At 45.3% G+C, this 14,993-nt stretch overlaps 1 protein-coding gene and 1 long non-coding RNA gene across 7 annotated transcripts in view; both read right to left on the bottom strand.

The window, feature by feature from the left end:
• LOC138158646 (uncharacterized) overlaps nucleotides 1-14,993 on the bottom strand; it is a 316,165-nt gene that overhangs the window by 83,763 nt on the left and 217,409 nt on the right. The window lies entirely within an intron of this gene.
• The window catches only part of TNRC18 (trinucleotide repeat containing 18), a 160,239-nt gene that overhangs the window by 81,620 nt on the left and 63,626 nt on the right, over nucleotides 1-14,993 (bottom strand). For all 6 annotated transcript variants that reach the window (XM_069084748.1, XM_069084749.1, XM_069084751.1 and 3 more), the window contains one exon: nucleotides 1,746-1,871. In XM_069084748.1, coding sequence (XP_068940849.1) covers nucleotides 1,746-1,871 — 126 coding nt within the window. The remainder of the gene's footprint in view (nucleotides 1-1,745; nucleotides 1,872-14,993) is intronic.

The raw sequence follows: 14,993 nt of genomic DNA, 5'->3' as shown, positions 1-14,993 counted from the left end.
AGGGCTGCATTTGAGGACCCAGAGGGTCACACGTGACCTCAAGGACCACCCGGATCTAACCTGCCACGCTTTCCCCTGGGGCAAGAATTATTTTCACCCTGGGATGAGAATAAAAAAGCTCGTCAAATTTACCACTTCAAAATGTGACTTTATCTCAGGCCCAATTAGAGAAAACCCACAAAATATTAGGATAAAAGAAAGCAGCCTCCCAGATCCATTGTGACCCCCCTAGTTCTCATCAAAAATACAGGAGATTCCATTTGGCTGTGATGAAACCAAGCCATCTCTCTTGTCCCCCTAGGGATGGGTTCTCCTCTGTAGAGGGAGGGTCTGCCTAACCCAACTGGGCAAAACAAAGAGGCCGGGACGGATGAAAGCTTCAATGGTCTGCTTCTGACACTGCAGACAAGAGTAATTTCCAAGCCTAGAACTTAGCACCCACAGCCACAATCCCCAAGGTACGGTGAGATCAGACACTCAGCACTACCTCCCCCTCATTCCTGTCTTAAAACAGATTCAAAGGTTATCATCTCTCCTTGCTGGACAATGCTAACTCCTGGGCTCAAATCTTAGGTTTTTCATACCATCGTGATACTTTGTGGCATCCTGACGATATCTTTGGTATGTGATAGACCAGGTTTCTTCACTCTCTTTTGCCAATTTTTCACCCAAGGGGTAAGGAAGGAGGGAGGCATATAGACTGAAGGTGATGTCATTTTGATGAAGGGAGAATATGGGGGACAGGAAGAGGGATAGTGAATCTCTATGTATGTGTGTGTATGTATGTACATATACATGTATTCAATGAGTCATCCTTACATTAGACAAATATTTACTCTCAAAATGTAGGAAGCAATGTAGATTGTGTATGTGTGCACATACACTCCTGTGTGTGACCGAGTGTAACCAACAGAGATATACAGAGAAGTAAAGGGCTGGAAAGACACCCACAGAATCTGTCAGTGTACAGAATGTGTCTAGGACAAGTCAGAAAGCCAGACCTTCAGATACTGGAGCTAAGAAAAGGTCGGGTGAAGCACATATCCTACAGGTCTTCAGATGTGGATACGGAGATATGATAGGTGTAGATATCTATAGGGGTATCACAGGGAGGTCACAGGGATACACCAAACAAAGCTATAAGGACTCTTTTGTGGAGGATCTGGAGTTTGGTTCTGCCCAAGCCAAGGGGTTACGCAGGCCGCTAGGCCACCCTCTAGGTCTTCAAGGGCAGCCCTTTGACTGAATCCAAACATGTGGCTCAAGGCTGCAGGTTCCCTACCCCTGGGTTAGAGAATTTCTTAGATCAATCTATCTTCTATGTGGTATCAGTTGTTAGGGTTGAGGGGAAAGAAGAGGAAAGCAGGGCAAGTGTCCTTGAGAGCTGGGAAGAGTCAGGCAACAAAAGGAAGCCAGACTAAAATTTTCCCCCTCCCCCCCACGGTACCCTGTGATGGTGATCCCTTCCATTCCTGACATAGCCACTCTGAGATCTAACCATCCCTCCTTCCCTGGCTTCCCCGCCCCCCCTTCCCTTACCCCCCACCATGCGTAACAAGGAGAAACTGGCATTAACAAAGAGAGGGACATAGGGAGGGCAGGAGGGAAGCATCTTGCCAATCCCTGCGAAGGCAGAGGGAGGCTGCCATGTGGGAAGAAGAGGAGAAAAGGGGAGCTGAAGCATATGTCTGCTGTGTGCAGACAGCCGGCACCCAGCTCCCAACAACCCGCCCACGCACGCTGACCTTTCGGAGAGTCAAAGAGGCCCGGCTGCCCCAGCTGGGCCAGAAGGGGACTGCCGCTGTTAGGGGGCTCCAGGTGGCTCAAGGGAATATACGAAGGGTACAGCCCATTAGGCAGATGGGAAAAGCCTGAAAAACAGAAAGAGGAAACATGTTTTGGGAACAGCATGCTAGCATTTTTTTTTAAAAACACAGAATTGCAGACTGTTTTGGCTGGCAACCCCAAATGCCAGATGAGGCAACTGCTAGATTTAGCGCCATCTTTCCTTAAACTCGAGGCCTTCCATAACATGGCAGGCCCCAAAGTGACCCTGACCCTCCAACCCCTTGGCATCCCTCTGGACCAGGGGAAGAGGGCTTGGAATTTCCATGATCAGTAGAACAATGGATTAAGGGGCAAGCGTATTATGACAGACAGTCCTGGGACTCAAGGACTTCTGGTTTCAGTTCTGCCCTTGACTAGCAATGTGGCCCTCCATTCCCTCATGTGGAAGAGCGTGAACTTCAGAGACAGGGTGATAAGAATCCTGGAGTCACAAGATCAGGTTTTTAATCTTTGCCTTGCCATTGGCCATCGGGGTGACCTTGGCAAACCACTTAACTTCTAGTCTCCGTTTATTGATTGATAAATCAGAGATGAACACAAGATCTGGACTTGTCTCCCAGGGTCAAATTTTTTGCTTCATTGATTTAGACCTCAGAGGTCATCTGATCCACCTTCCTTATTTTACAGACAGGCCCTGAGAAGTTGTAATTTGCCTCTTTCATAGGATCATCCACATCTAGCCCTTTTCCTCCAAATTCAGAGTCCTTTCCGTAGCATTATGGGACTTCGGGGAATTGGCACTATGTAAACGTGGGGGTAGCTAGGTGATGGACTGGACAGAGCACTGGCCCTGAAAGTCAGGAAGACCTGAGTTCAAAATCAATCACAGACACTTACTAGCTGTGTGACCTTGGGCAAGTCACTTAACCCTGTTTGCCTCAGTTTCCTCATCTATAAAATGAGCTGGAGAAGGAAATGGCAAACCACTTCAATGTATTTACCAAGAAAAACCCAAATGGGGTCAGGAAGAGTCAGACAATAGCAAAAACAGCATGTAAATGTGGGTTATTTTCCTTACAATAATGATTTCCAAGGTTCCTTCCAGCTCTCTGCCTTTACTTATACTCTAGCTCACACTGATGCCTCCTTCCCCAGAACTACTCTATGGCTAGTCAGTCCCACACATTTTAGAATTTCTGTTTCAGGTAAATTAATTTCACCTCCTCAACTAGAATGTAAGCCCCTTAAGGACAAGGCCCTACTCTCCCACAGAGCCTAGGCATTCTTGTCAAAAGCATGGAAGCTATTTAATGATAAGACCTTGACTAATCTTGCACTTTCCAAGCATGCACTGAAAAACAATTAAATTTACAGTGCTTAGCTATTTACTAGCTCAAGACATCTAGAAAACATTACTTGATAGTACTTTGTTAACCAGTTAATGTTAATAACTTACGGGCAATGAGGCATACCAGATGGAAAATTGAACTCAGGGTAAGAAACAGCTGGGTTCAAATTCTCCCTCAAACACTTATGACCCTGGGCAAGTCATGTAACTTCTCTGTGAGCCCTAGTCTCTCATCTGTGAAATGGGGATGATGTGTTATTTACCTACTTTATCATGTAACAAAACCACCTAATTTACAAGGTCGTTATCAAAATCAAATGAGATAATACAGGGTGTCCCAAAAGTCATAGCTTCAAAGACTTAACAAGTATGCCACAAACCTTGCTACATAATTGCTAGCTATTATAACTACTACCAGCTATGAATTCCAAAGCCCAAGGCAAAGACCCCATCTCTCCCATACCTTTAACCAGGCTTTCTTCAGGCACTGGAGGAAGATAAGATCAAGCACTTACCTCAGACTGTGCCAGCTAGAATTGCCACCCTCTCAAAAGAAACAAAAATGCCTTCCTTTTTCAAGTATTTTTTTAAATGGATAACTCTAACTATAAAATGATGGCATTGGTCTTCATCACCTCTAAAGGCCCTTCCAGCTCCAGCCGACATTCTTATCACTAGAGATCTAATCAAGAGAAATCTGACCGTGTCAGGCCCACGGGATTAACCACCCATGTGATGACTGTGTGGTGATGGGGGTAAGGGAAGACCTTGACAACAATGTCACTGAGGAAACCGAAGCACCGGGTGGGAGGCTAGGCCTCGTCCCCAATACAGCCGTTTGGAGCAGAGAGGTTGTAATCCTGGATCTCCAAGGCCTCGAGCAAGGGGAGCCTCAACCAGCTGCAAAGCAGCACAGGACAGTGCCTTAAATTCCATCTATTTTACAGAAAAGGAAACTGAGGCAAACTAAGGTTAAGTGACTTGCCCAGGGTCACACAGCTAATAATCATCTGAGGTCAAATTTTAACTCTGTGTGTGTGTGTGTGTGTCTATACATATGTAGATGTAGGAATGAGCACACACACACACACACAAACACACAAAGCAAAGGTGACCTTTGGGCTTCTGAACCAGGCCTGAAACACCCACTCTGTTTCTGGTAGCAGGTATATTGGCAAATCACAGTTCGCCTGCTCAGGAAGGGTCACCTTGTCTCAAACCCTATAGGCATCATGGTAATTTACCACTTCAAAGGATAACATTTCTTCTTTATACCTTTTCCAGCCCAGGTATCTGTCCTTCCTGGAGAACCTCATACCTGGGAATGCAGCTTTAAAGCCCCAAGGCCATTTTGAGAGAAGTCCTTGGAGTATTTCAGTAATTAATAGCTCCTGGAGATGGCCCAAGAAGGACTATCTCCTATGTTATTCTATTCTAAAGGGGACTGCGCTTTGTCTATACTAAGGTCCAAGGATAGACTTAAATCTACAAGAGTTTAAGGGAAATCACTTTCCCAATTCCCACTCTCCTCCACATTCACCTCTAGTAAAGTGCTATCACCTTAACACAGATTCCCAAGAAAGTCAGCAAATGTGGAAAGAACAGTTTGCTATGATTATTTTTAAAAATAAAATTTTATTAACATCTTCTTTCCCTCTCCTCCCATAAAACCATCCCTTATAGCAACAAAAATAACAGTGTTACTAAAACACAGTTCAGCAAAACTAACAGGCACATGGAAAAAATCTGACAATATATGCAGTTTTCCACACCCATAGGCCCTCCACCTCTCCAAAGAAATTGGAAAAGTCTAATTCACTTCAAATGAAAAAGTCACTGGTAACTACACGGTACAGATGTTGGCGTGCAGGCCTGGAGTCAGAAAGATGAATCTTCCAGATTTCAAATCTGCTCTCAGACTTTTACTAGCTGTGTGACCCTAGGTAAGTCATTTAACCCTGTTTGCCTTAGTTTCCACGGCTATAAAATGAGTTAGAGAAGGAAGTGGAAAACCTCTCTAGTATCTTTACCAAAAAACAAACAAACAAACAAATTGGGTCACAAATGTTGGACAGAACAACAATAAACTAGTAATTTTTGTGCCCAAGGCTAGTAAAAAAAGGCACTCCCTCAGTAGATTGGAGGCTTGAGAGGAAGGAGGGAGGGATGGGGGGAGGAGGGGACAGTGGCAGACACCCAGCCCAAGTGAGGCTGCATTGGCTGGGGAGTTTCAGTGGGTGTACCACTCCCCAGAGGTGTGACACCCGGGAAGGAAGAGTTAGTCTCCGATTTGTATTAAGTATGCTAACTACTCACTGAGTGGCTAACGGCAACTGTTCCTAGTAGAAAAGAATTTCAAATGTTATCACCCCAATAAATTTCAGAGCCCAAGGCAAAACACCCAGGCCAGGAACGCTTCAACCACGAGACGAATGAGCTAATTACTTTAATTACTCTCCAGTCCCACTCCAGAATTAGGCACTAGAAAACCCAATCTGAGAGGAGAAGACTAGAGGTCACAGAGCTGCAGGGACCTGTCTTGGTGGCTCTCGTGCAGAAACTTAAGTCTGCAAGATGAGTTCAAATCCTGCCCTCAACCTAGCCTGACTGTGACCCTGGATAGGTAGACATTCAACATCCCCAAGCCTCAGTTTCTTCACATGTAAAATGTTTATTTTATAGTAGGTGGGAGAAAGTAGGAGGGGGAAAAAAAAAACAAATAATAATTGAAAAAGAAGAAGGTTTTAAAATAAAATAAATGGGGCTAATAATAGCATCTCCCTCACAGAGCTGTTGGGAGAATCGAGTGAAGTGACATGTGAATTGCTCTGCAACCTTCAAATGCTGTATTTTTGTTGTCACTGAGTCTTTCAGCTGTATCTCACTCTTTGTGACCCCATTTGGGGTTTTCTTGGTGAAGATACTGGAATGGTGTGCCTTTTCCCTCCCCAGCTCATTTTACAAATGAGGAAACTGAGGCAAACAGGGTAAAGTGACTTGCCCAGGGTCACACAGCTAGTAAGTGTTTGAGGCCAGATTTGAACTTGGGTCTTCCTCACTCCAGGGTCAGTGCTCTGTTCACTTCACCTAGCTGCTCCCAAAATTCGACATATATGCTAGCTATTCTTATTAAGAAAGAGGTCCTCATGCTATGGTTAGTCTCCACCAGGCATTCTAACAAATCTCCTCAGGGAAGGGTTTACTTTGATGGCAATTAGTTTAAAAGGACTGAGAAGAGAAAAAGGGTAAAATATATCATTGAACAGTATCTTTATGGACCACATAAAGAAATACAGGCCCAATGATTGTATTGTTATGTAGGTGAATAGTTACTTTTCCCCAACAATTAGCACAATGCTTGGCACCTGGAAAGGACTCAATAAAATGGGATAGGAAGGTGGTAAAGTGGATAGAGCACCAGCCCCGGAATCAGGAGGGCCCAAGTTCAAATCTGGCCTCAGACTTTTACCAGCTATGTGATCCTGGGCACAGTCACTTAACCCTGGCTGCCTACTCCCCCAAAATCATAAAAACAAAATGCTTGTTGCTTGACTGGCACATGGCAGGGACGTCATAAATACTTCGGTCATCAACAGGAGCCATGTCTCCAGTGGAGAACCACAGGGCTTTCTTTTCCTTTGGTGACTCGGATGAAGGCATAGGCATTCCGGAATGCTTATGAAAGCTGTGGACACACTATACTGGGGAACAGACCTGGAATTCCAAAAGACAGGACAGACCAGAGCAACTGAATCTATTAAGATGTTCCAAGTCTAAGTCCCAAAACAACCAACTCACTAATTACACAAGTGTAAGTCCAGGGAGATGCTCCTGGAACAGAGGAAGTCCTGGGATGAGGGAAGGGCAGGGTTATGGGACTGCAAACTCAAAATCAATCAACCCTGAAAGACACGGAGTGCCTAAAATTCAAGGCAAGCTTGGATTGCATTAACAGAAGCATAAAATCTAGAGAGTATGGTAATCTAACACCACTCCTCCACCCCCATCCAGCTGTACTCTGCTCTGGCATAGGCCACAGTTCATGCTGGTAGCTAGGTGGTTCCATGGTTAGAGCCCTGGGGCTGGAGTCAGGAAGATCTGAGTTCCAATCCAGCCTGAGACAATAGCTGTGTGGCCCTGGGCAAGTCATTTTACCCCCTGGGAAAAGTCACCAAGTGCTTTTGTCCTTCCTTGGAGGAAAGGGAGGAACAAGGAAGTGAAGGGATCTGAAACTTTGATATGTGGGATTCCACAGAAATAAGCAGTAATGTTCGTATTAAGCACGAGAAGGTTGGGGATCTGAGGGGAAGTGGAGAAATGACAACTGTTTTCAAATACTTCCAGGGCTGTCTTGTGCAGAAAAAGGAATTAGACTTTGTTTTGCCTGGACTGAGGATATAACAGCCCAACAGGTAGATGTGACAGAAGTAAATTTCAGCCTCATACGAGGAAAACTTTCTAAAAATGAGAGCTGTCCAAAAGCAGAATGGTAGGTAGTGAGATCCCCATCACCGGAGGTTTGCAAATGAAGCCTGGATGAAAAGTTATCAGCAGAGGTGTGCTGGTCTTCTAAGAGCTTACAATTCAACTTCCAGGGTGAGCATTCATACTTGAGAAATCAGCAATGACTACAATTGAGGGCTTGTGTTATTGATTAGTTGACTGTCTAGACTTAAGAAAGCATTAATAACACAAATTAAACATGAAAGCATCTGCATACTTTTTGGGGGGAGAGCACCATTGTTAAACATATACCAGCACACAGTCTTGGTTGTCTAGTATGTAATAACCAAAAAATCAGATTTCAGATTGAATAGCATTTGAGTGATGAGAAGGAAAGAAAAAGGACAAGAAAGTAAAAGAGAGGGAATGAAGGAGAGAAAAAGTGAGGAATAAGATGGGGAGGGGGGAGCAGTTTATTCCTGAATTTCAATACAGAAAAGACTAAGTATGAGTAAATGGAGGCAGTTACATAATCAGTCCCATCATCCTTTGTCTCATAGCACATGCATTCTTAGCTAAGATATATATCACAGCTGCCTTTGCCAAAGGGGAAACTAATTAGAAAAAAAAGTTCACTTGGAAAAAAACAGCAAGCCCACTCACTGTGTGGGTCCCAGGTTCAGTATTCGAAACCCCACTTTTGGTATAAACTTGAAAATATGCCTATGAATTTTTCTACCCTAAAGATCAATAAATTAATTGAAGCAAATGAAATGACATGTAAATTGCTTTGCAAACCTTAAAATGCTGTATTTTTGTTGTGGCTGGGTTGTACCAGACCTGTCCAACTCTCTGTGATCCCATTTGGGGTTTTCTTGGCAGAGATACTGGAGTGGTTTGCCACTGCCTTCTCTGGCTTATTTTACAGATGAGGAAACTGAGGTAAACAGGATTAAGTGACTTGCCCAGTGACTTCCAACTAGTTATCCTCTCTCAGTTTAAGGAGGGGGCCCAGGACACTCATGTCTCCTTCCTCTCTAGGCTTTCCCAACCACGCCCAGCAATGGGAGCCTTCTCTTCTCTTCCCCATCCCCATCCCCACCCCTTTTCGGGTTCTTCTTTTGTGGTGCTGTTCACCCACATCTGACTCTTTGTGATCCCATTTGGGGTTTTCTTAGCTGAGATACTGGAGCATTTCCTTCTCTAGCTCATTTTACAGATGAGGAAACTGAGGCAAACAGGCCTAAGTGGCTTATTTGCCCAGTTTCGAATAGCTAGCTAAGTGTCTGTGGTCAGACTTGGGCTCAGGAAGATGAGTCTTCGTGACTGCAGGCCCAGCATGCTATCCACCCCAAAAAGCAAATTCTGAGAAGACAATTTCAAAAAGGTAGGGTTAAAAAAACCAAGTGGGTGTTTTCCAGTTAGGAAATGGAATTCCAGCCAATACCTGCAACTCCTTAATTAAAGCTTTCCCATAAATCAATGGGAATTTATTTATTAAGCACCTACAACACATGCCAGGCACTGTACAGGGATTGGCATTACAGCCCCCAAGAAGCTTAAATTTTAACAGTCAGACATGTCATGTTCACATATGAGCATGTATAACATACAGAGGACTAAGGACAGGGGCTGAAACTCTAACTTCCTTCATTAGCACTGGGAACTCCCAAATGAGGAGACCTCCTCAACCAAGTCCAGCCACCTTAATAAGCATTTATTAAGCGCCTACTATGTACCAGATACTATATGCTAAGCACTAGGGTGATACAAATAAAGGTAAAAAATCATTCTTGCCCTCAGGGGGCTCACAGTCTAAGGAGAAGAGACAACATACAAGCTACATCCAGGAGAAACCAGAAATAATTGGAGAGAAGTCACGAGAGTTAGGGAGGACCCAAAAGGCTTTTTTTGTGGAAGTTGGGATTTGAGCTGAGGCCTGAAGGAAGCCAGGGAAGCCTAGGCTGAGGTGAAAAGGGAGGGAATTCCAAGCATGAGAAACAGCAAAGAGTAGGAAGGTTCAGCAAGGAAGTCAGCGCAACCGAATTGTAAAGTAAGTGGAGAGTTAGTAAAGGGTAAAACTGTAAAGACAGGAAGGGGCCACTTTTGTCAAACAGAGCATTTCTATATCCCTGTCCGGGATGGAGCCAATGATCAGATCCCACCTGTGTTTAGGAAGATCCCTTCGACAACAATGACAATCAATGAGTTTCACAGACCTTGAGAGAAAGGGCTTCTCTCTCCTCTCCCACCCTCCCCACTTTCCTACTTCAATGGGGAACACCTGATGGGAAGGCCATCTTGTTTTGAAAGACCCCTGGTAAGCAGCAAACTCCCCTCATGTTCTCCTCAGCCCACGACCCCCTGGGCCGGGACTCAGAGGATTTAGGGGCCATCAATGGGGAAATCTCTCTCTTAAATGTGGCCTAAATCCCTCACACTACATCTTAAGCCTCTCTCCTCTTGTTCCTTCCCTGGTGGAGATGGCCAAAAGCTGGTCACCCTCTGGCAGGAGAGGCCTTCACACAGGCGAAGACCTTTATTAAATGCCTCCCGAGTCTTCCCAGTCAAATAATCCCAGCCCCTTCAGGCTTTTGTGGAGGGACTTATTTCCCAAGCCTTTAATCATCTAGCCTGCCTATTCCACCCACGGCCCAGCCACCCTCCCAGGTCAAGCTAAGGGCTCAGTCAGGCCATCTGGTAATAATGAAATTGGCGGGGGAGACGGAGAAAGAGGTGGAGAGATCCCTCAGGGGGCTTCAGAAGGGGAGGGGGGAAGTAAGGTGTGGGGTGACCTAGGACAAAGGTCAGGGGAAGCCTCCCCTCCATCCCAGAGAGGAAGGAAGGCTGGGGCAGGCCCGGGCCCAGCCGCTGCCATGGCAACAGAAACAAGGTCTGACAGGCTGGACTTTTGTTTCTGCTCGGGCCCTGGGAATCACCGAGGGGGGCTTACTGGGGGGGACCCTCACTCATCGGCTAGTTTGGTGGGGGAGGGGGGAGAAATCGAGGAATCAGAGGCAGCTGCAAGGGTAAGGGCCTTGGGGAAAACAGCAACAGAAAGCAGAGAAAGGGCTTGGCATGGTCCTTGGGCTTGGCAAGGTGACTCGTAGCCCCCACGGGGAGCCCCAGGGTATGACTTTAATCAATAACTGAGTCAGTGAAAAATCCTAACAGTCAGAACAGGCCTGACTCAAGGACCCAAATACTTCCCAGCTCCTGCCCTAGGGTCAGACCTCACAGGCCAGCTATATAAATGAACCTCCACGGCCCAAGGAACTAGACCAGGCCAGGAAGAAACTAGCTAAGAATTAAAGCAAAGGAATGGCAAGCATTGCAGTAAGACAGACACAGAGGGGAAGAAAAAAGACCCTGCCCTCAAGGGACTTCCATTCTAAAAGGGAAACAAGCAGGTATTGTACAGAAACACAAGGCGGAAGGCTAAGTGAAACATCGCCATCACTATTACTTATATATTGGCATTACAGTTTTCAAAGTGCTTTACAAACATGAATTCATTTGATTCTCATAAGCAATCCTGGGAAATAGGTACTGTTGTGAGGCAGGGGCTTGCCCAGGATCACATGGCCAGTAAGTGTCTGAGGCCAGACTCAGAACTGAGGTTTGCCTTTGTAATCCCAGGCCCAGAGCTCCATTTACTGTATCACCTAGTCAGCTGCCTATAGACAGGGCCTAGCAAAGCACTCAAGGCAAATAAAGATGACCATGGGAAAAAAAAAAAAAAAGGAAATTGGAGGATGCAGATTCACTCTTGAACCCCACTCCTTGGGACTCCAACATCAGCAGCCATACTACCACCAGGGGCCCTGACTGGATGCTGCCCCCAGACCTTTGGGGAATCTCTCCCCAGGGTTAATGATCAAAGATTCTAAAGCCAGAGGGAACTCTGAGATTGTTTTATCCATTCATCTTAAATTATAGCTGAAGAAATGGAGGTCCAGAAACGTCAGGAGGGGGAGGGTAGAGGTGACTAAATCAGGAAGAGGAAGGAGAAATGAGAAGAGAGTATGTCAGCTTGGGGTTGGAAAAGAGTGCTGAGCTGGAAATCAGGAAGGCTCAGCCCCCACTTTACAATGCTTTTCGGCCAGGCCTAGGTCCTTCCTCTATAACATGGAGACTAAATGGGCTTGTTTCCTCATCTGTAAAAATGAGAACTAAAAAAACCCAAACCCACTAATATCTCCAGTGCTTCCTCCAAGGGCTGTTCTAGAGGATCAGATGAGACAATTTCTGTCACAGTGCTCACAAATGCTAGTTATCATTATTGTTATTTGTATTTGATGTGAACCGAGGCTGGGGTGGGGAGAATAACAGCAAATAACAGCCAGGTTTTATATGGTGGTTAAGGTCTGCAAGGCACTTTGCAAATATCTCATTGTGCTGTTATCATCCCTGTTTTACAGAAAAGGAGCCTGAGGCAGACAGAGATTAAGAGTCAAAGAGTCACAAAGCTAGGTAGGTATCCGAGGCAGGTTCTGAATTCAGGACTTTCTGACTTCACATCTAGCCCACTATGCCTGCCTAGCTGCCTCTGCAGACCTTCTCCCCCCCCTCTCCCTCTCCCTCCTCTCCTTCTCTCTCTCCCTCCCTCCTCTCCCTCTCTCTCTCCCTCCCTCCTCTCCCTCTCCCTCCCTCCTTCTTTCTCTCTCTCCTTCTCTCTCTCCCTCCCACCCTCCCTCTCTCTTCCTCTCTCCCTCTTTCTGTCTCTCCCCCTCTCTTCCTCTCTCTCTCTCTCTCTCTCTCTCCCTCTCTCTCCCTCTCTCCCTCTGTCACACACACACTTTGCCAACAATGTTCATGTGAGCATCCCAAATGGGGAAAAAAACATTGGGAAATCAGTTTCTGCTGGTGGGTAAGGAATGCATGTTTGAAAGTACACCTCTAAAGTGTAGAGACTGAAGGTCAACAACATAGGCAGGGAAGAGGGTAAAAGAGAAAGAGGGAAAAAAAACATTGAAAAGAGTTACAAAGGGTTTTTTTCTTTTTTTTTTCCATGAAGGGAGAAGGGGAGGAAGAGAAAAAAAAAGGTTATTATTCATTGAAAAAATAAGTATTTCAATAAATTCAAAATTTTAAAATAAAAGTATTAAAAAGGAAAACCACACGCGCGCACACAAACACATGAACATATACAGACAAAGCTTCATCCTGAGCTCCCCAACTACAAGGCCAACTCCGGAGACTAAGAGAAGGAGGAAAGATTTATGAAGCTGGGCTCCATACTGGGGCCTGTGCACATTATGTTTTACATATCCAGGGCACAGCCAAGCAGCTCTCTCTGCCAGAGACACCTCGGGCGGCCATAAATATTAACCCTTAAGGCAAAGCTCAATAATTTACTGATTCTGTGGGCACAGAGGAAAGCTCATTTTGTCACCTGCTCTTAAAATTAAACGTAGGGAAAGGAATCCCTGCTGAGCTGGCCAACATCTCATCAGCAGGCCCTGTGGCAACCAAGAAATGGAGTTACTCCATCGAGGGGGGCCTGGCCTGGACCTAGGAGCTTGCTGAGACAAGCCCTCATCAGTTTCTGTTCCCCCTTCTTCTCCCAGCTCCTTGTCATCCCTGTGTCTGTGGGGCCACCGGGCTGACGAAGACACCAGGGCTGTCTTTAAAACCTGGCTGGAAAAATTCAGTTAAAATAAAGGGAATTTATTCTACTTCTCCTTTCCCCCACATCTTCTCACCTCCACCCTCACCCTCACCAACAAACGTCGGCTGCTGAAAAAGGAAAGAAATCTTTTTTGTGAAAGTGCTCTGAAAACTGTAAAGTGCTTTATGAATTTAGGGATGAGTATTAAAGCATTAGTGGGAAAACTGCTTTCTGAGGACTCTTCTCACATATGGCTAGGTTAGCAGAGAGGTCACAGATTTTTTTTTAGCCCACTGGACCACTCAGATGGGCCTGAAGAATGCCATTAGTCCATTCATTCCCTGACTTCAGGAATAGTAATAATACCACCCCACACTATATTCCAGTCAGAGTTTTTAAAGTAACTTAATATGGTTTCTCTCACTTGCTCCTTCACAACTACATGATAAGCCAGACAAGTATTACACCCATTTTACAGATCAGGAAAACAGAGACCTAAAGATGTAACTGGAAGAGTCTGGAACTGAGTCACAAACAGCTTCCTACCTCCTAGTCCCATGTCCCTTTTCCATTATACCACCACTAAGGGAGAATTCTTAACTTGTCGTCCGTAAATTTGTTTTTTAAAAAATATTTTGATAACTTTATGTAATTGGTTTGCATTCTTATACTATGTATTTTATTTTATCCCTTTAAAAACATTATTCCTAGAAGGTATCCACAACATTTCACCAAATTGCTAAAAGGTTCATGAAACAAAAAAGGTTAAAAACTCTTAAGAAAGGTAGGTAGATTGTGAAAAGTACCTGAGATGCTGGCCCTCCCCAAAAGAGTCTAGAGGCCCTAGAAGACCTTTTTCTCTATCTGAAACTTGTCATCCTTGACCAGACCACCCTACTTGTAACCACAAGGGGCTTTCTTTTTATCAAAATCCAGAACTGCTGCCCCCCTATCCCCCATGGCAGTTCGTGTCTAAGAGCTCTTTATTCTTGGATTCCTTATAGCTATGCTACCAAACCTCCCCTTCCTAAGAGATGCCAGCTCAGAGGCACTGGTTCGGAGATGCCAGGTCCACGTGGCGGGAACTCAGGCTAGGACAAGGAGGCCTTGATGAGAGGGAAAACAGAGCTGGGGATGAACACAGCCCTGTAGCCATTCCAGAACCCCCAGAACGAGTCAGCCAACAAAAATCAGTCATTCAGAGGTCCAGGGGTTAACCGGTCATGAACTATGTGCTTCTATACAAGGAAACAGTCTCATCAGGTGCAGGCCAAACTCCCCAGCTCTCATTAGGTGACCTGCTAATCAGCCAGCCAGCCAGCCAGCCCATTCCTTCATTATTTATTATTGAGTCTGATGATCACCCAGTACTGTGTTAGGTTGGGGGAAGGGGTTAGAAAATAAGGAAAGGAAGGTAAAAGAAGCAGCAGAGAGCACCAAACAAAGGTAAAGCACTCTGTAGACCTTAAAAATACTCTAGAAATATCAGTTATTATATTAGTTCTGGTGATGCCACTAACTAGCTATGTATGTCTGGCACCCCTTTCCTCCCAAGCCTAGACCCATCCAGGCTTTTGTCCAGAATATTTTTTCTTTCTTTTTTGATCCAGATTTGTGATTTTATGGGTGTGTGTAAGGATCTCCCAGGTGAGGAAACACCCTCTCCTAATTCAGATCAGTGCCACCACAGCAACTAATCATCTCAGAGTACCTGGGGTACTGAGGGCTTCCATCATTTGGACAAGGGGTGTGCGTGGTGGGGGGGGGGGGAGAGAGGAGGAAGAGAGACAGATAGACAGAGAG

Source organism: Petaurus breviceps, unplaced genomic scaffold (assembly GCF_028583685.1).
Source record: "Petaurus breviceps papuanus isolate PSGF00001 unplaced genomic scaffold, PetGlider_PUasm1.0 175, whole genome shotgun sequence".
Lineage (NCBI taxonomy): Eukaryota > Metazoa > Chordata > Mammalia > Diprotodontia > Petauridae > Petaurus > Petaurus breviceps.
The sequence above is the reverse complement of the archived record's forward strand: the minus strand, read 5'-3'. Positions and strand labels throughout refer to the sequence as shown.